This window comes from Molossus molossus, unplaced genomic scaffold (assembly GCF_014108415.1).
Source record: "Molossus molossus isolate mMolMol1 unplaced genomic scaffold, mMolMol1.p scaffold_m16_p_7, whole genome shotgun sequence".
Lineage (NCBI taxonomy): Eukaryota > Metazoa > Chordata > Mammalia > Chiroptera > Molossidae > Molossus > Molossus molossus.
In genome coordinates, this window is record NW_023425401.1 from 104,815,838 (window position 1) to 104,838,023 (window position 22,186).

Consider the following 22,186-nt stretch of genomic DNA (forward strand, 5'->3'; position numbering starts at 1 on the left):
CGCTACCTAACTGAGGTTTTCACTCATGATGACATTTGATCCATAGTAATGATATATACTGAAGCACAATGCAAAGACATTATACACCAAGAAGCCAATCAGCTGAAAATGTCTGAACACTTGACCGTATTTATACCGACCTGAATCTGCACTCTTGTCCCCTTGTTTCAAAATCCAGTTGTAATGGACAGAGACACACCGCAGGAGGGTTGCAAAGCGCACGGAGAAGAAAGACCTCAGGCTGGAACAAGCTAAAAGACTTGGACTGAACTGCACCAGACATGCAGGCCCATCCCAGAGGACTGCGACAGCCACATGACCAACGAGGGCCGGCTACTCACATTCAACACCGTCTCACAGTCTCACGTGTGGACACGCAGGTGATCTGAAGAGAGGGAGGCTTTTCCCAAAGAACAAGAGAAGCACATTTCGGCCCCGTGGTCCAGGGCTGCCCCAGCCACTTCACACCCCGCAGCAGATGTGGCACTAAAGCGTTTATCAGCCCAACAGCTCCCAGGAGACATCTCGTTCCTCCTGTTACCATCTTCAATGTGACACAACCTGTAATTATAGAGCCATTTCTAGAGGACACTGTCCTCAAATATAATACTCCAAACAATTAACATTATATTGGATTTTCCCACTTTGGAAGTATTTTAGCAAAACTCAATGATGACCTCATTGACTCCACTTAAATAACAAAGATTCTCGTGGTATGCAGATTTTGTGCCAGTGGTGAAGAACTCAGTCATTTGGTTTAATATAGGGGCATGGCATCCAGGCAGGGTACACCCTTAAGTGTACCCAAGACTCATCTTATTCGGAAATAATACTGTGGAGATTAAAACTGCTGCAATTATGCCAGATTACATTTCAAACCCTCAAACATACCCACTTGGCTTTTGCATTTGTATTAGCAACTATCTTACTATTCTCAGTAAAAGTGACAGAAAGCAGGGACTCAGGATGTGCCTGTGGAGGGTTTCCCAGAACCAAGGGCACAGGGGAGCCAGGCGGGCCCCCGGGGTCTGGGCTGCGCGTCACTCCCCGCCTGGCGGAGTGAGGTCCTGCGTGGCTTTTCCGCCCCACACTCTGTCACCACTACTTTCCTAGGGTAAGGTGATTTTCTAGTGGTTTCGATGAGACCAAATCAAAATCACCAGACAGAGAGCCTGGAGGGCACTGCTGGGGGCATGTGGACTATGCAGGCCACTTAACGTGATCTCTGCATTGGGAGAACTGGGGGTTCTGTTTTTGTTTGTTGGTTTGTTTTTACCCTCACCCGAGGACATTCTTGCATTTATCTTCAGATAGAGCAGGAAGGAGAGAGGGAGGAAGAGAGAGAAACATCAATGTGAGAGAGAGACATCGACTGGCCACCACTCACATGTCCCCAAACGGGGCCGGGGACAAACCGCAACCGAGGTATGTGCCCCCAGTGGGAACTGAACCCGGGACTCTCTGGTCTGTGGGCCGATGCTCTAACCACTGGGCCAAACCGGCTAGGGCCAGAGGGTTCTGTTTTAAGAGCTAAAGTTTAACACATGGATTTTATAAACACAAACAATTGCGTTCCTAGAAATCAGGTAGGGCTGTGAGCCACGTTACACACCGCGGTGTCTGGCGGCTGGAGAGAAGCGGTGTCCTGTGATCACCCGTGTTTCCTCTCCCGCACGGCCGTGCCGTTGGGCTGGGGCAGTGTCACTGTGTTCCCGCCGAAGGCGACAGAGGACACGGCCAGGCCTACAGACAGGTGCGGAGCCACAGTCTGGCAATCCGCTGCCACGTGTGCCAGCCGGCGTCAGTACGGATGGAGGACGCTGCCAGCACACCACGTTTTCCACTAACGACAACGAAACCTAGTCCTGGTTAAGCCTCTGAGACTGCAGTCTCATCATTACTGCAACACAGATGGGAGAACCTGCCGCACAGAGCCAGTATGCTAGATCAGTGCCCTGACCAACTACAGACAATAAAAACTAAAAGGATTCTTTCAAAATGCATCAAACATCTGTTTTGTTTAAGAGAACACTCACAAGCAAAAAACGAAGTTTTCACTGAAAAAGAACACCAAATGGCACTTTCATGTTTTAAACATTTGGTGTTTCCCAGATCAGATGAGCTTGACCTTCAGTTTCCAGGGCCCCGAGTGGGAAGAGTCATCAGAGACCAAGCCCAGGCTGCCCCAGCCGGGAGTGTGAGCGGATGGCACCATGGGGAGCCGGGCTCTCCCGACAGACGGCTATAAATAACGCTCCCCGGCGCTGGCAGAGCTGCCCCACGGAACCGAGGCGGCTCCACAGCCGAGAACACATCTCCCCTGAGCCTTTGTAACCCGCGTTCCAACTCCCAGCAGAATCCCTTCAGAACTCACGCCGCCTAGAACGGCCCAGAAAAGGCCCAAACAAGATGTCTTCAGTTATTAATGCCTACAAATAACTGGGCTGGGAGTCCATTCTCAATTCACCGTGGACTCGCTTTAACTCACCCTTCAAATAACTCCCACAGTAAAGTTCCCAGAAATACGAGGGCGTGGACAACAATCACAAACACAGAAGGAATGGAGGTTGCAGAATATGAAAGCCAGAGTGAACACAAAAGACAGCTGACTGATAACGACCACAGATGTTAGAGCTATTTTACACTACAAAATGAGTATGGCGATTATGTTTTCAGGAAAAGTCTTGGAAACGTGAGTGAAGGGCAAGCGTACACGCAGTCTCGGCAGGAGCTGAAACCTCGGTGGGCCCAGGGACACTGCGACAGGAAGTTTGGAGAAGTCCTGGGATGTACACTGATACTCAGTTCTGGGACACGATGGAGGCTCTTGTGTTCCTGTAATGGGCGTTGCAGAATGAGAAAGAGAAGAAGGCACAGACAATGTTGGGAAACTTCACGGCTCAGTTTTCCACACCAAGGACAGGCAGCAAATCTTAGACGGAGGAGGTCCAGGGACTCCCACACCAAACACACTGCAGGAAGTGACAATCACTCACATGGAAGTGGAGAGACAGACACCAAAAACAAGATGAGAAGACTTTAGGAGTAGACGCCATTGTTGAGAAGTGGGTTTTTCTATCAGCTGATCTCCAAGTGTTACTTTTTGAAAGGACGGTCCCGCACTGTTAGCTAAGGAGACTGGGAGCAGGGACCTGCTCCGGCACTGACACCGGCCATAACGTAACACAGTAAAGAAAGCTCCAGGCATCAGAACGGTAGAAAATGCCGAACTTCAGAAGCGGTTGGGAAATCACAGGTATTTAATAAATAACTACAAATCTGAGGAGCATATCTGAGCACGTCAGACCACCAAAAGCAGTCTGTTCATGACTCCCCATCACCGCCAGCGAGCAGGTCACACCTCACTGTGCAGAATTCGAGGCCTCTCACACTCAGCATGCGACTGGCTCTCTCGTCTCATGCCGGGCATCCCCGCGCTGCTGTAGGTCCTGCCGCGTGTCCTCTCTGTCTTTCTCTGTGGCCCCTTCTAGCTCGTGTCTCTTGGCCATTATTTCGCACAGCAAGTATCACTCGGCCTTGAAGATTCTGCTGCAACGTTAGCGCAACAGAACATACGTGCCACGGAATCAGGGGCTCTGCTCAGCCACCCGCTGTACCCCGGGAGGATGCCTGGCGTATAGCAAGTGCTCGGTACATATCCGTCACATAGACGGAGTGAGGAAGGTGAGCGCCTCCGTGAGGCCTTCCTTACCACGCCGGGACCAAATCGTAGGATTTCTCATCTTCATGCAGCAATGTGTCAACCTTGCTTTATGTTGGCGTCTTATAAATGTCTGCTTCACTGAACTGTACTGGAGAGTGACAATGCTGTCACCATTGTTTTTTTTAACCCTCGACTGCCTCGCAGTGCAATGGGTAGGGAGCAGACGCACCAGAACTGTTCGCTGACTACACAAGTGGACAGTGCAGGGTGTGAAAACTGCATTCCTCAGCTCACCTTCCATCTCTCAAAGGAAGGGGTCTAGAAAGCAAGAGACGACGCCAAGAACAACAACAAACGTGGAAATGTGGCTGAAGGGCAGTGAGCACACATTAAGCCCACCAGACTGACCACGCACGTTGCAGGTAATGACTGCAGATGGAGTACATTACAATGAGGCAAAAAAGAAAAGGAAAAAAACTGCCCACTCTCAGTAAAACAATGTTACCAAATGATTATTTTTGAGGCAGTGAAATTAATAAGCAGATGACCTAAGAATAGCAAAAGTTACAGATTTTTTAAGTGAGCTTAATAAAATCAAGCCTGGTGCCCAATGATAATGACCACACTGAAAATATATGAGAATTCCACTTAAACTACTTGCCAAGTTTGTACTTCCTCTCTTGAGATTTTTCTCATATTCAGCTGCTCAAAATGCAAAAGTGCTAAATTTTAATTCTTAGTCAATTTAATGAAGTTACAGCGTTTTGTGTTTTTTTCTGGGTGCAATAGAAGAAAAACCTGGAGGCGTCTCCCCTACAACTTTCCTGTTCGGGGACTGGAGGCGACAGACCCCGGCGGCGCAGGGGAACCAGCGTGGTCGAGTCACGCGTGGTCAGAGTCGTGCGTGGGCGGACGTTCTCTCCAGTCGACTCAAGGGCGCAAGACAAGAGGAAGCAAAGCGCTGACGTTACGGTCATTCTGCACTTACTGGTTGGAGCAGGTAGATGAGCGACTCCCCTTGGATGATCACCACTGGTGAACGAGTGATGCGGGTCGCTTGGAACAAGGTGCTGACGGACGCCATGATCTGGTCGAAACGCCCCGCGAGTCCTCCCAGCGTCACGATCACGTCCACCTGCGCGAGGAAGGCGAGACCGGCGTCACACACACGGAGAGGATTTGAAATAACGAAGTGGCATCGAACGCCTCAATAGAGCTTTTAATCTTCCACTTTTATCGGAAAGGCCATAAAGAAATGGTGGGTATCATTTCGGTGGTTTAGATGAAGGAATAAAGTCACCTGTCCAAGGTCACAGAACTGGCAAGTGGCGGAGTCGGGTTTCAGGACCAATTCGTTCAAGGACAAATTTTCCAGCTTCCCCATCTGCCCGATCACCTGGCACAGGAGCCAACTCTTCCTTCAAAACTCTTTCCTGTGTTCCTCCCGTGTGCAATCTCCCCGACCTCGCACACCCGTGGGCACCTCTCCCGACACCCAGCTCAGGATGCTGACCTTGCTTGACGGGTGTGCCACCCACGAGAACTCAAGTAGCCTGAGGACCTGAGGGCCCGTACTGTCTCTCAACTGAACCTGCCAAGTTGCCTAACTATCTGCACCTCATATCTGTGTTCACATGTGGAAATCTGTAGGTTCTCCATTTTTCATGACTACTCGAAGCCTTGAGCGATCCCAGCACCTTTATGGCTGAAATGTAATCTCCATCTTCTCCACGGGGAAGAAGCTCACAATTAATAAGCACTATCTGTAAATCAGTCACTGAGTTTTTCGGAATACAGAAGCAGCGAGATTGCGCCTCATCACTATTCCTTTTCCCTACAGGAAGCATTTAGAGAGACTGATTGAAAGCACGGGGGATCCTGCAGGCCGCAGGCGGGCGGGGCAGTCCGCGGGGACTTTTCCGCTCGGCGGTAAGGAGGGCGTCTGCGGGCCACAGCGACAGAGGAGAGGGCACAGCACCACCCTGTCTATCTACATGGGTTCTACGAGTCCAGATTTTTGTCTTCGGGACAATAACGTCACGGGACAGAGCGCTCAGTGTGAAACAGACCATTTACTTACAGGATGCCAGCGTGCCTTTCTGTGTGGATCCAAAGCCCTGTGCACTTGTTGCTAACATTACTCTGTGCATGTCAACGTTTAAAACTTTATATTCTCCCGCTGCCTCAACATCCCAGTGAGGCACTTGACCCGGCTCCTTGCTCTCTCCCAGCTTCCTGCTGGCGTAGCTGAGCCTTCACTGCTGTCTCCCTGAAAATGTCCCTCCTCCCTGCCCACAGCTCACATCCCCAATCCCAGATGTAACTCTTCTCCTACACACCCTCATTATCTGACACCATGCCAAACATTCTACTTATTTAGCCTGTCCTATTATTTGTCACCCTACTTAGACTAAAAGCAACAGGACGGCCAAGATGTTCTTTCCCGTGTTAAGATTGCAGCGTGCTAAATACTGGGTGTCCGACACAGGGTGGGGGCCAAAGGTATTGTGTTACTTTCCATACAGGCGACTACAAACCTGTTTTTGCCCACGCTGCGGTTGTTAAATGAATGAGAATAAAACAAGGACTGAGCATAGGGAGAGGTGCTGCTCAGTGAACCAGAGTGGCAGAGAAACTGGAGAACTGTTGGCATCAGCACACAGAGAGTGAGTCTAACACACGCAGGAGCGTAAGGAGGGTTCACAGATCCTGTAATAGACAGGTCTAGGTGTGTCACAGGCTGAGTAATAAGTAAGCAGGTAAACTGAACAATGGAGGTGTGAGGGTTAGTCAAGGAAATGAGGTCAGCATGTCAATATTTGGGAAGATTCACTCAATAAAATGACAAGGCAGCCTATGGAATGGGAGAAAATAATGCAAACCATTTATCCGATGAGTGGTTGATATCCAAAAATATATAAGAAACTCATACAATTGAACAACTAAAAAAATAAGCAATCTGATTAAAAAAATGGGCAAAGGGCCTGAATAGATATTTTTCCAAAGGAGACATACAAATGACCAACAGGTACATGAAAAGATGCTCAACACCACCAACCACCAGGAAAATGCAAACGAGAACCACCATGAGCTAGCACCTGCTAGAACAATGGTTATAAAAAAGAACACATGACAAGTATTTCCGAGGGTGTGAAGAAAAGGGAACCTTTGTGCACTGTAGGTGAGAATGTAACTTGGTACAGTCACTCTGGTAAACAGTATGAATTTAACTACTACATGATCCATCAATCCCACCTCTGCCAAAATAAATAAAATCAGGATGTCAAAGAGAAATCTGCACGTCCATGTCCATTATGCCACTATTCACGGTGGCCAAGATATGGAAGCAACCAAAGATATGTCTGTCACAGGGTGAATGGATGAAGAGTGATATACAGTGCATGTAAATGGAATATTACTCACCCATGAGAAAAAAGGAAATCCTGCCATTTGCAACAACACGGACAGACTTGAAGGGCATTGTGCTAAGTGAAGCCAGAGAAAGACAGATACTGTATGATCTCACTTATACGTGGAATCTACAAAAGCCGAACATAGGAACAGCCTGCCTGGTGGTGGCCAGCAGGTGGGGGCTGGGAGAGGTGAGGAGATGCTGGTCCCGGGATACAGACTCCCTGTTATAAGATGAGTATGTCAGGGGATGAAGATGTTAGCAACCTCTATTATGGTAGTCATTTTTTAATATACCTGACTCTGATATCATCACATCATACACAAACTTATACAGTGTTACAAGCCAATTGCACCTCAATAAAGCTGAAAAAAAAAATACTAGGATATTTTACATTCTTTTTCTTTTTTCACACTTGATCTCCAAAACCCTCAGTTTTTTTACACTGAGGCACGTCGCGATGTGGCTAGCTGCAGTCCAGGGGCTCAGGCGGCTGGTGGCCAGAGGTTTGGACAGCATGGGTCTAGGGACCGCTGAGAGCAGTGGACATGCCTCCCTCCCTCCCAGGGCCCATTCTAGACACGCAGTGGGGGAAGAACCCCAACCGAACAGCGGCAGCACCTTGGCGAGGAGACGGACTGTCCTTCGGGAAAAGCTGCTTCTGTTGGATCAGGTGTCAAGACGTCGCAGATTTCCACGAGGCTGAGTTAGTGGGGGCCGGTGAGGATGGACACGGGTCGGAGGGCATAAAAGGGAGGGCATGCCAACCCCAGGGCTAGCGTGCCCATCGCTGGGACACCTAGCATTCTCTGAAGCACAGGGCTGGGCTCAGGGCTAACATGCTTCCTGCTGGCTGGGGTACATCAAGGATTCAAGGTTTGCAATTCTGACCAGCGTGGCTATAATCCCACAGCCCAGGAGGAACACGTTTTGAGTAATGTATTTGCGCGCCATCCCCGCAAACACCCAGCACATACCTGTCATGCCCTCATCAGCACATGAAATCTAAGAGTTAATTTCTGACTGATTTCTACATGTCCCCTGCAGTGAAGTCGTGGGACCCTGTTCTGTTCGCAGAGTGGTGGGAACAGGGTGCTCTGGCTGTCCACGAGCACGCGTGTCGCAGAGAGTGCCCGGGACCCTGGCCGACACCGAGATCTGACCCAGGCACGGCGCAGCCTCGAACCGCCACAGGGACACGGCCCCTCACATGGCTTCCCTGTGCCTCTGAGGATCTCCCGAGGCGGGAGATAAACCAAACGTATTAGCATATCTTTCAAGATTCCTTTCACTTTTAATAGTCCATGTCAAGTTCTCCAGGTAAGTAACGATTGTGTCTGTTTAGAAAAGAACCGGAGGCCTGGCTTTTGGCATGTGCCTTACTGGAATATGACAAGACTAGCTGAGGGATCTATAACGCCCAAGAGGGAAGGAATTTCACTTTCCTGTTCCAGCAGTAAAAACCTCTCAGTAAACCAACAACATGTTTGCCCATTTGTCCTCACAAAGACGTGGAGCGAGTTGACGTCTGCGGCAGGGACGGCGTCTGTCCGTGTGCTGTAACCACACTGACTTTCTGTGAACGGAATTCTGGAGACACCCAAGTGGATGGTTTCTCTGCGGCTCCCCCTGAGGGGCAGTGGGACCGTACAATTCAACATACAGGCTGAGAGACTTCTGAATGCAAACGTGGGCATTGCAGACACTGACTCCGGGACACAGGCCCAAGCCGGGACATCCATGTGCACTAGGACACACGCCTACCCTACGGCTTGACCCTTACAACTGACATTAACAGAGCCAACTTCACACAACGCAACGCCAGGGTCTCAAAACTTCATACACTCTTCTTCACGAGCTCTACGCTGCACTGGTCAGGCTGGACCCGGATGAGGAAATTCTTTGGTCTGACTGTTCGATGCTCTAATTGAGAGACAGAACAGCCGATGTAGGCGACGAAGGGAAGAGGTGAACCAAGGCAGAGCACAAACAAGCTGAAATAAATCAGCAATATCTAAGTGTGTTTTAACAAGCCCAGAACATAATTCCAGGGATTCCTGTGCAGTAGAATTGGACACCAGAGAAATTAAAGTCCTCGGATGTTATGGTATCAAAATATATGTGCTGCCAAATGCGGAACACAGCCTCTGCTGGGTGTGGGCAGCCTGTGCAAGCAGCACTATGGAGACCGTGCTGAAATCCCCCGGGCCCACTGAGTGGTGGATCATGCAGGCCCGTTTGGGTGGGAATAAATATCGCCTCCTGCACTGGCAAGATAATGAGGCTTCTATTCACATATGAGAAGTCTAGGAAAACGCAGGGTTGTTCTCAAGTAATTCTTATACCACCCTCCCTGCTGCGACCGTCATTCAGGCAAGGTCCATCTCTACTGCTACACCCTCCACTCTGAGCCCATTTACATCTCAGACACCCTTTAACCCTCAGATCACGCGGCAGCCGTCAAGCCTCAGCGCCTGGGCCATCCCCTCCCCTCCCCGCCTCGCGAAGAGCAGAAGCACTACAGTGTTCCCCAAGGACGCCCACCTCGCCCTGCGCCTCTGTGGAGAGCTCCCCGAGGGGACCCCAGCCTCCTGGTGCGTACGGAGGAGCCTGCTGGCGAGGTCCCTCACCCCTCTGCAAGTCCGCGGTGGCCGAGGGGACCCCAGCCTCCTGGTGCATACGGAGGAGCCTGCTGGCGAGGTCCCTCACCCCTCTGCAAGTCTGCGGTGGCCGAGGGGACCCCAGCCTCCTGGTGCGTACGGAGGAGCCTGCTGGCGAGGTCCCTCACCCCTGCTGCAAGTCCGTGGTGGCCGAGGCGGGGGAGACACCAAACCCATCTCAATAAGGGTGTGTGTGGTCCCCATGCCACAGCTGATGCTCTGTCAGCATGTTCAGGAAACATGTTCCCACTGCACTACGCAAATGTGCACGCGTGATTAGTGCTGTCAGCACGGCCTGCCCGTTGACACCCCAAACCTGAGCGTTTCACCTTTAGCCTTGAATATTCAGAACAAAACGCCCCTTGTTCTCACCAGGCCCCATCCAATCTCCCAGACTCAGGGGGTCCAGGCGTGCACAAGGGGGTCCAGGGGCCTCTCGCCCACCCCGGCAGACTTCGACCACAGCACTGTGGACAGCAGGATCACATGCTTAACGAAGGCGTCCACTCCAATGGCCACACGTGCTTCCAGCCAGAAACTCCCTCCAGCCTGCCCTTCCCGCCTACTGCACCCTCGCCGGGCGGCGGGCACACACGGGACAGGCGGATGGCTCCAGGCTTTAACTCTGGTCAACGAGAAGACCAGGCAGCACCACGTACACCTTAACTCTTTCCTAAGGCCCCCATTTCTTTCTCAAATTCTTGATGCAAAAAATGACTAGAGAATTATTCTTCCAAGAATCCATTAGGATTTCCGTCCTTCAATTCAGCTTGAACACAATCATGACTCTATTTTCCTAAATTATGAGCTTGTGTTCAAAATTCTTTAATGAATTACCATTCACTGCAGATCAAAATTCAAACTCTTTATCCGGAGAGTCCAGACTCTCCCTGTGTCGACCCTGACAGCCTCCCCAACACCGATGTCGCCGGGAGCACTGTCCCCACAGCTCTTACTCCAACGGCCCAAATTTCTCTGTTGACCCCCAGGCTGCCCCACGAATCCGAGAAAACCGTTGACCTCAGCACCCTGCCTGTGACTGAGCACGCGGCGGTGACTGAGTTCCTTCCCAGATGAAGGAATTACTTTGGATCTATCCTAGGCAAGTGTCGGAACCTGCAGTCAAACATTTGGAGCCTGACTGTGCTAACAGCGCTGTCCTCCTCACCGGTCTGTCCTAGTCCCGGTGTCTCCCTGACTGACTGAAGCCATGTCAGCGCGATCCCTGGGGCGGGACGCTCCCCCATACAAACAAAACAACAGTGTGATGGATAAAACCGTGCAAATGCATTACTTTCCTTCCCATGCAAACACGCGGAGCCAAGGCAAGAGCACATTTGCATGTATTTGCCTTTCTCCGTGTCAGGGAGCGGGTGCCCAGGAGAGCGGAACAGAATAATAAAGCACACACTTGTGGGGTTTTTTGGTACATAATTTTACTCTCTCTGCTGAAATTAAATTCTTTAAAAAGAAGAATAAGAAATATACTTATAATCAAATCACATAAAATCATGGTCTGTATAAATAAATAACATGAATATTATAAAATCCACTGCAGGTGATTATGGTCTCCAAACCCCTCACACTGTCAGGATATAAAGATATTCCTACAAGAAAGAAATTCAAAGCTATTCCATTTGAATTACCCGTAATTCAAATTCATGATAAATGGGAAGATGTATTATTTGTGGTTTACAATGCCCCAAATTCCTAGTACTGTATGTTTTTTGTTTTTTTTAATCCCCACCCGAGGACATTTTTTTGCATTTATCTTCAGATAGAGCAGGAGAGAGAGAGGGAGGAAGAGAGAGAGAGAAACATTGATGTGAGAGAGGCACATCGACTGGTTGCCACCCACACGACCCCAACCAGGCTGGGGACAAACTGCAACCGAGGCACATGCCCTTAGCGGGAACCGAACCCGGGTCTCTCTGGACCATAGGCCTATGCTCTAACCACTGAGCAAACCAGCCAGGGCCGAGCACTGTATCTTTAACACAGTTGGTATTTAGTGCAAAATGAAAAATCAAAGTATATTTTATATCATATTCAGAAAAGAATAACTATTTGGAAGTAGAGTTTGAACAGATATTATAGTTTGTTTTATATAAATGTTGTCTACAGAAGCTAAATGACTGCTCAGTAGATGGATGAAAATTTGCAAATCTGCATTCTTCGACTATCCTCAAAAAGCCCCAGATATTTTTAACTCTGGCTAAAACCTCTTCCACACACACGGCGTCCACTGAAGTTAGATGTTCAGAATGTTAAGAGCATTTAGGGCACTGGATGGTCTTCTTCCCATTCTGTGGAAACTGGGTTATGAGGCACCAGAACATGGAACCTGTAGCCTCTTCACTGAGCCAGTGGAGAAGAGACGGAGAATTTTCCAAACATTTTTGCAAACAGAGTGGTTTCGGTGAGAGGTGCTTTGTTCCAGAAGATGAGTATTTCTGCATGTGATCATTCTTTAATGTCCTGGCCTGCGTCATCGCGGAGAGCTCCCACCCAGCAATATCTCTTGCTTTGCTTCCGCCATGAAATCAACCTCTGCTGCATATTCTTGTTCGACGTGACAGATGCAGCTCCTGGTCTCCATGTCTGGATGGGTCAGATTCTGCTCTCTGATGTACTCTCTGCCCATTTCCTGGCCAGTTTGTAAGAGGTGGCGACCAGACCGGTGTGGCGCAGGAGCAATACAAATAGTTTATGCTAATTACCCCTTTCCATCTTCTGGGAGCACAGAGAATATTCTGACTGTAAATCCTGCACTTGGTCATTAACGCTCTGATTTCTAAGCTATGCACTGGACCATTTTATAATGCCGAATGAGAATGTTAAAAACTGTTACTGCAGTGACGTTAATTACTTAAAGCTTATTTCTTGCCACGTAGTAAGTTTGTTTCAGGTAATACATGTGTGTGAAAGAGCTGGTCACCTCTTCCTCCTCAGGTTCACCTTGAAATTATAAGCAAATGTATTCCGTATTCACCAGCATCATAATAAACTGTGTGCAATCTGGAATAAAATACTTGTTCATAATCATTTCCTCTTTATGAAAGAATTTCCTTTATTTATGCTGATGCTTTAAAAACATCAGAATCTTTAAGGGTCAGTTTTATAGGCATCTAAAATCTCTAACAGAGTGGATGAGGAAACAATTAAAATGGAATTGGTTCATTCTGAATTCAGACAGTCCCATTTCTAATATGTTTTGAAATATCTTGATCCAGCTTCAAGACTTGGAATTACATACAATCACACACATGTTGAGAGGGGAAGGTACATCCAGAACAGAAGCTGGTACCCTCTGAGTTTTACTCTCTGCATCTCTGGGTTAGTGCGCCACCTGCTGTTCTGGACCAGAACTTGTACCATGGAACTTCCACCAGGAAAACAGGTGGCCACAGAAACAAGGCATCTTCTACCTCCAGCTATTAAGGCAGGAAAAGGATGAAAAGTGAATACTATAGGATTCCATCTTCCCTGGTTTAAATGGAACTTCTGAGATGCCTACCACACAAAAAGATGTCTTTCTCTCTCTCTCTCTCCATATATATTTCTCTTCTCATGATTAGTTAATTAAATACCTCTGAAAATATATTGATCTGATAGGCACATCCTCATGATAAACAGTAACATCATTTCAGCTCTTCGGTCACGACTTAAACTATAAGCAAATCCTTTTTTTAAAAATATAGATATCATCATCATTGTGGATAATCATAATTATGGATGTAGGTACTACCATGTGTAATATGTCTTGCTAAGGAATACTCAAAATGAGGAGAAATTTCATAATCTACTAAGCAATATCAGGACGTTCTATTACATGCGTATTACTCTTACAAAAGTCCTCAAGATATAGTTTCCTCCACTCTCTGCAATTTCTGTATCTTCGTAAATGCAGTAACTCAATAAAAAGTCCTTTTCCCACAGGTCAGTGTTCTTCTGCGGAGGAGCTCCACGCCAGCCACATGTGTAATTCTCTGCGTGAGTAAGAAATCTAATCTGGCGAGCGGGCCATCCAGCTGAGGTTCTTGGTAAGCCCAGCATCTGCGCCCCGTCCCAGGGCGATGAAAGCACTCTTCTCCCGAGCAGAGGGGATTGGGCCGAGCAGAGGGGATTGGGCCGCCACCGCCTGTGAGGCAGTGAGCTTTTTATATTCACAGCAACGGTCGGGAGTCACTTCAGAGCACTGGCTCATCTACCTCCTCTCGCTGCCCAGCCCCGTGAAAAAGCTGCTGGTCTCTAAGAAGAAGAAAGAACAGAGAAGTGAACTCTCCTTTTGAAGGCGTCTCCAAGATGATCTAGGAAACAGCCTGCTGGTTTATTCCAGGCCCGCCCGGAAGTCTTTTTCTGCTCCTCGCTCCCTTGTCTGATCCTGGGATCGCCCAACATTTGTTCCAGAATATGAATATATACGCGATAGAAGGCCTCATCGACACGAGCTGCAATTTCATTATTCAAAAAAAAAAAAAATCACATTATCCCATTTACTGAAATGGAAAATTAAAGGATGAACGAGAAATGGGTTCTATATAAACAATCTATTACAAAAAGTTGAATCTACTCGGAAGAGATACATTTCAGCATTTACAGGCTGAAATTATGTAACGTTACCTGTACATCTGCCTCCTCTATTAGACTGGAGGCTATTTGGGGTCACCGACTTGGTCACCAAATCTCAGCATAATGACTTAACGGAAGAGGTATGATCTAAAAGTGTGCAAAGGACTGGCGGAAGACCCCGGAAGCTTCCACAGTGTCTAAGGGGAGGAGGTCTGCCTTTGGAACCGGGGTGAGCTGCTGCCTCGCCTTGGGTAGTACAGCCTCGTGAGCACAAGCCTCACGGTGTGGGTCTCGGGACCGGAGAAGCTGGAGCCCGTCTCTTCCCTCTCCCTCAAGGCCAAGCACACACAATGGTGAGCCGGGCTGTACCGCTCCCCTCCCCGCTGGATCCCATCACCGAAAACACAGACCCCATCCCCGCCGGCTCCCCGGGAACAGGGAAGTTTGGAAACCTCCTCTAGTGAGCACTTCAACATGCAAGTGAGTGCTGCATTGAATTCGAGTTTCTACTCTTAAGAGAAGTCTCCTAAAATGAAAATATGTCCAAAAGAAACAATGCTGTGGTGAGTCCATGAACTTGACCTATGAACTGTAACTAATAATTTGAAAGATTTCTAAAAACATTGTCTGATTCTAAAACCACATTATTCCATGAATTCTATTACATGAGCAAAAGATCACATATTTTATCTTAGCCTATATTTTACAAACTACAACATATTATATAAATATATAAAATATGTTACGGAGCACAAGACTACTGAGGTGTACGATACATGCCTATTAATACCACCCCTACAGTGGGTACAGGAGACAAAGATGCTGAGGCCTCTGGGCACAGGCAGCAGGAAAGCTGACGTGATGTCCAGAAAGCTACGAGAAGGTCCCGTCAGAGTCCACGTGCCAGCTAAGGTTTGCCTGCTGTCCTTTGGCATTTGCATTGCTGTCATTGGAAATACACTTACGCATTGAACAAATATTTATTGAATAAATAATGGGGAGACAATAAAAAATTCCAAGCTAATATGCACCATTAAAAAAAGGAGATGGCCCTGGTCAGTCTTGCTCAGTGGTTAGAGCGTCGGTCCAAGGACTGGAGAGTCCCGGGTTTGGTTCCCGCTAAGGGCATGGACCTTGGTTGCAGTTTGTCCCTGGCCCCGGTTGGGGTTGTGTGGGTGGCAATGAGTCGATGTGTCTCTCTCCCATCGATGTTTCTGTCTCTCTCTTCCTCCCTCTCTTCTTTCCGCTCTATCTGAAGATAAATGTAAAAAATATCCTCAGGTGAGGATAAAAAAATTTTAAAAAACAGGATGTGAATTTTAGTTAGAGAATAGAGTAAAAGGGGCAAACAGAATGCTAATTAAACAACCCAGGTAGAAATAGTAGCAGTCAAAACTACAAAGAACAAAGTGGGTACAAGAGCTACTTGTAGAATTAAAGGAAATACTGTCACCACCTGTTAAGGGATGGTACAGGAAAATGTAAGGTTACCATTAGGCTTCTGCCAAATGGACAGATGGTAGCGCCATAGAACAACAGATAATAAAGAATGAGAATAAGATTTTGTGAGAAAGATGGAGAATTTCATTCCAGACACTGAAATGAATTCCCTCTGGCCTTCCAGTTAGAGGTAGAAACGTGGCTTTGGAGTTTCAGGTCAGAGGTATGAAGTAGAGAACTGATGGCACACATGTAACTGAAGCCCAGGGAACAAGGTAAGAGACAGAATGACAGAAATTAGGTGGTGATGGGGCCACAGGAGTGTGATAGGTAAGGAGGGAATGCAGATCAGCAGGTTACTCCTTCCACAGTCAACACTGATAAAACATATCTAGTGCAGTTCATCTTTGATCAAGTCCTACATTCTTTGCTCAGGAAACTGAGGAGGTTCAGAGTATCTGGATCATTCCAGTAGTGTAAACACCATCGAGTTTAAACTGCATCTATAAACATGCAACAGAGACTCACAATCTGAAACTTTTTGAGGACACACTTTAAAGGGTGAGAGTCCACAAAAAAGTATTTTGATTTGCCTAAGTGCTAGGGAGTACTTGCCTTCTTATTGTATATTATTGTGATGTAAACAAAAAGATTACATCATTCTATAGTTATAGCATATATGAAACAGTGAACATATTTTTTAAGTAAACTTTTTATTTTGGAATAGTTTTAGATCTAATAAAAAGCTATAAAGATAGCCCTGGCCAGTTTGGCTCAGCGGTTAGAGCATCGGCCTGTGGTCCAGAGAGGCCCGGGTTTGGTTCCTGCTAAGGGCACATACCTTGGTTGCAGTTTGTCCCCGGCCCTGGTTGGGTCATGCTGGAGGCAGCCACTTGATGTGTCCCTTTCATGTCGATGCTTCTTTCTCTCTTTCTCTCTCCCTCTCTCTCCCTCTCACTCTGTCTGAACAACAACAACAACAAAAAATGGAAAAATGTCCTCAGGTGAGGATTATAAAAAAAAAAAAGTTATAAAGATAGTACACAGATAGAACCAGGTTCCACCAATGTCAACAGCTTAAATAACCATAGTACCCTTGTTACAAGTAATATTGACAATGGAGCCACAGCAATCAGACAAGAAAAAGAAATACAAGGCATCTAAATTGGAAAGGAAAAAGTAAAACAGTCATTATTTGCAGATGATATGATACTATATACGAAGAACATTAAAAGTTCAAAAAATGATTAGAATTAATGAATTCGGTAAAGTATCAGGATAAAGAAAATAATAGAAAGTGGATGTATTTTATACACCAATAATGAACTATCAGTAAGAGAAACCAGGAAAACAATCTCATTTACATTTGCATCAAAAGAATAAATACTTAGACAAATTTAAACAAGGAGACAAAAGACCTGCACTCGAAAAACTGTAAGACACTGAATAAAGAAACTGAAGAAGATACAAATAAATGAAAGGCTGTACTGTGCTAATGGATATGGAAGCAACCTGACTATCCACTGCTAGGCAACTAGATAAAGAAGATGGCATACATATGTACAATGGAATGTTACTTAGCCAAAAAAGAATGAAATCTTACCATTTAAGACAACATGCATGGATTTAGAGGGTATTAAACTAAGTGAAATACATATTTCACTTATATGTGGAATGTAAAAAGCAAAATAAACAAATAATCAAAACAGGAACAAGTTCATAGATACAAAGAACAAATTGATTGTTGGTAGATGGAGAAGGACTGGGGTGATGGACAAAAATAGTAAAAGGGATTAAGATGTACAAATTGCCAGTTATAAAAATAGTCCCAGGGCCCTGGCCGGTCTGGCTCAGCGGTTAGAGCGTCGGCCTGCGGTACAGAGAGACCTGGGTTCGGTTCCCGCTAAGGGCACCTACCTCGGTTGCAGTTTGTCCCCGGCCCTGGTTGGTCGTGCGGGTGGCAGCCACTCGATGTGTCCCTTCACATCGATGTTTCTCTCTCTCTCCCTCCCGTTTTATCTGAACAAAAAATGGAAAAATGTCCTCGGGTGAGGATAAAAAAAAAAAATAGTCCCAGGGATGTGAAGTACAGTATAGGGAATACAGTCAGTAACATTGTAATAACTATGTATGTTAGATGAGTACCAGACTAAATGCCTGATCACTATGTTGTACTCTTGAAATATAATAGTGTATGTCAACTGTTAGTGAAAGGTAATTTTTAAAGAAAGACTGACCCTCATACTCGACTCTTAACTACAGACTTCATTCACATTTCACCAGTTTTTCCACTAATGTCCTCTTCCTATCTCAGGATTCGAATCAGAATACACATTGCATTGAGTTTCCATGTTTCCTTCCTCTCCTCTGGTCTGGGACGGTTTCTCAGTCTTTGCTTGTTTTTCATGACCTTGAACACACTGGTAAGGTATTCTGTAGAATGATCTTCAATTTGACCTTCCTGACTTCATGATTAAACTGGAATTACGGATGTAGGGAAGCACTCCACAAGTGCCCCTTCACCCGGTATCTACACAGAGGGACCTGCAATCAACACGCATGATCCGTGATGACGTTCATTCTGATGACTTCATTCCAGTGGTATCTGTTGAGTTTCTCTTCCAGAGCACACATTCCACACACACAACAGATGCATTGTACTTTGCTTCAGATGAGTATGGAATCTTGCTGAAGATTTCAGCTCATCAGAGTGAGCTGTACTAGAGAGACCAGAGTATTGTCAGATGAGTACCAGACTTAGTGGGGTGACCGCTTTATGTCTAATCACTATGTTGTGCACCTGGAACTAATATAATATTGTATATCAACTGTAAGTGAAATTTTTAAAAAGTTTTTTTTTAAAAAACACTGGAGCACCTTGGAAGCTACCTCCTCAAGGCACAATCATGGTTCCTCATGCAAACCTATGAGTCAGATCTCATTACTCTAATGAGCAATTAATCCAATCAAACAGAGTCAGTCATAAATTTAATTTCCAAGTGAGGAGCAAGAGACATTTAGCAGGAACATCAATCGAAGCCATTAGTCCATTACAAAAATGATAACACAGTTAACCCCAAAGTCGTCGTATCCGTAGATATAGAAATATACTGTATCTAACTGAGAAATGCCATGTAGGAATCAGAGAGAAAGAATAATATTCCTTACCAAAATCCTAACCGTCAATAGCCGAGAACCCCAATTCAGACATAAATATATAGAAACTATCTAATATATACAAATCACAACTCAATATTTGCTCAGGCCATTAAACAAATAAAAGAGGGCAAAAGGGAGATACATGGTGGGAAAAGACTTGACTTTGGGTGGTGAGTGTACAGCGTGCAGATGAGGTGTTATAGAGTTACATGCTTGAAACCTGTATGATTTTATTAACCAAGGTCACCCCAGTAAACTCAACAAAAATATTAATCTAATTCAAAAACATTCTAAAGAAGAATAAAGAGGAATTAAATAGAGTAACATGTAACTATCCTATTGACTTTATGGAGTATTTCATTTGTTGTCAGTAACATGTTGAATGTGTGTATAAACAAAGTTTAGGCATCCGTTCTCATTCAGAGCACCTATTTAGCATCCTGCGTCACACGATTAAACATTGTTTAAAACAATAAACATGGCATGGGGCTCGACTGTACTGAAGTTTCAATAAATAAAAGTAGGATGGGTTTTAAATTTATAAAACACAGAGTTTGAAATTAATGGCAACTTTTCTGTCCAAATTTTGTCTAATATGAAGTCTGGGTTTAAAATATCAGAAAAGGGCCCTGGCTGGTTTGGCTCAGCAGTTAGAGCATCAGCCCATGGACCAGAGAGTCACGGGTTGATCCAGGGCGGGTACCTTGGTTGCAGTTCGATCCCACCCTGGCCAGAGTCGTGTGGGAGGCAACAGGTAGGTGTGTCTCTCTCACATTGATGTTTCTCTGTCTTTCCCCCCTTTTCCCTCCCACTCTGACTGAAGATAAACGGAAAAAGATCCTTGGGTGAGGATTTCAAAAATCAATAAATGAATAAAATATCAGAAAAGGAAGCCTCTAATTCTATTGCCCTACAATACATTGTTATAGTTAGGGTCTTATAATCTAGATTTACTTCTGCAAATCCTAAACAATGGACACCTTACATTTTTAAAAACTTGGAGAAATAGCTGTTAGTTTTCCCACCAGTGGGATTCTCATCTCGGGGTTTCAGTCTCAGGTGTGTGTCACAGCAGCGGAAAACACACGTGCTCCCTGGAGACTCGGTTCTATCAGATGGCAGGCACCCTAACAGTGTATTATTGCTCACGACTCAGTTACTGATCAACAGCAGTGAGGTCACTTGAAAGCAAAGTGTTACAAGTCACACGTGCCAGAGAACCTTTTTGCAGATGATAAAAATTGGGGGTGAGCAGATATAAAATAAATACACTAAAGAATTAATCAATGAGATAATTTAGGAAAACCTTTTCTTTTTAATTAATGTTGTGTGCCAGAGAGTAAAGGCTTCTAGGATGAGCACACGTCCTAACTCAAATTCTACAAGTTCTAACATGTTACACACTGTATAGCTCCTTCACTTATTACAATACTGAATAAACTGAATCGCTTAGTTCAATTTATTTGTGTTATAATGAACATTTTAAAGAAGATGCTAATAACGACAGGTCTTACTCTAAAATGTAGACTACAAATTCGTATCTATAACAGGTGGAGAAGCAGGACGCATGTGCTCTGATGGGGTGTCTGGCGGGACAGGAGCATCGGGGCACAGCTCCCATGGAGCCCCGGGAGGCCGCAGGCTGGCGGTCTGGCCCCGGTGCCCGGCTCTCTCAGCAGCTCCGCTCCGCTGGGACAGGGCTAGGACCGACCCTGTGCTGCCGGGTGGGACGGGAGTCGGTGGGAGCAGCAGACTCCCTGCTTGGCGAGACTGAACAGAACCGCCTTTCCCAGCGTGGACACCAGCGCCCTGGGAGCGTGGCCGGGGCAGTGTAGCCTCAGTGAAGACAAGAAGGCTTCTCAGCACCAGAGGGATCGCACCGCTCACTCTCCCCCCTAAGACCCTTCCGACTCCCACTGCTCCCTCCAGTGCCACCCAGCCTCCCGGCAGGGGCGCCCTGAGCACGCTGGCCTGTGGCCACCTAACTGCCATTCCCCTGTCCCGCTCAGCCCTCTCCAAGCCTCCCCTGCTCCTCCCCTGGGCCTCCAGTGCCAACTCGGACCCAACAGCTCTCTGGTTCGCAGTGCGGCTCTGTGCCCTGAGCCACACACCCTGCCCCGCTTCAGGGTCTGCACCGTTTGGCTGGGAAGAAAGGCTCTAAGAATCAGTGAGAAATAATGAACAAAATCACCAGAATGGGGTGGGGGGGGGGGCAGAACTGCCGAATGGTGGAGCCTAGGCCAGGGGTGGTGAAGGACAGTCCCAGGTGCCTTGGCTGCGCTCTGGGCAAAGACAAGGAAGCACACAAAAAGCGTTCCAGAATTCTGAGCACGGGCGACACATGCAAACAGACGGGAGGAGAGGGTACGGAGTTTGGTAGCACAAGGCGGGGCTGGAAGTCGCCTGGGGCCCAGAGCCAGCCAGAGGCCCACGCAGCCCAGAGGAGCGCACTCAGCTCACTGCAGGAAAGAACTCACCCGGGACGGAGGGACAGCAGGACGGAGGGACAGCGGCTGTCAGGACCCTCCAGGACACGGCACACAGGCCACTGAGGCCACACTCTTCCAGGGAGCCCGGCCCCTTCTCTGAAATGCAGGAGTCCTCTAACAGGTCCTCTTGCTTCAGCCCCCCTCCCCCCCATATTTAAACACACATGGAGGAAGACGACGTCCAGCTCCTGCGGCAACAAGCAACTGGGGAGGAAAAGCAGCTTCTCCGTTTCGGCTGAAAAGGAGCAGCCAGTTTGGTCACTGTCCACAAGGTCCCCTTCACCCGCTCTGCGACCTGGCCACCGAGAGGGGTGTGCATCTATAGCCTCTGGCTTAAGTGTACGGGTTTATTCAATATACTGAAAAACCCTGGCAGGGAACCTAAAAACCGGCACAAAGGTAAGTATCAATTTCTTATTTTAAAAAGTAAATAAGGTTTTAGATGAGTCAAAACTTTCAACAGGGCCTTTCCCACCCTGGGCCGCAGGACCGCAGGCACCACGTGGGCACATCACACCTGTGTGTCTTCTTCTTCCACCTTCTTCTGGAGCACTTCCAGGCACTTGGTGAAGTCGGTGTGGTCTTGATCCGGGGTGGAAATGAGCTCGCATCCCTGCAAGTTAACAGAAGAGACAGGTCAGACTAAGTAATGACGTGACATCATGAACACCATCAAGCGCTGTGACAGTTAGGGCACGGTACCAACAGAGACATCCTATTGTGTCGGAATTATATCACGATCATTAGAATCATTGCCTTTATCTTTTTCGTGTCATATCACAGGGCACCT

At 47.0% G+C, this 22,186-nt stretch overlaps 1 protein-coding gene across 3 annotated transcripts in view; it reads right to left on the bottom strand.

Annotated features, from left to right (window-relative positions):
• TPK1 (thiamin pyrophosphokinase 1) overlaps positions 1-22,186 on the bottom strand; it is a 251,943-nt gene that overhangs the window by 112,865 nt on the left and 116,892 nt on the right. For all 3 annotated transcript variants that reach the window (XM_036246505.1, XM_036246504.1, XM_036246506.1), the window contains exons 6-7: positions 21,914-22,009; positions 4,653-4,799 (exon numbers count right to left, since the gene is read on the bottom strand). In XM_036246505.1, coding sequence (XP_036102398.1) covers positions 4,653-4,799; positions 21,914-22,009 — 243 coding nt within the window. The remainder of the gene's footprint in view (positions 1-4,652; positions 4,800-21,913; positions 22,010-22,186) is intronic.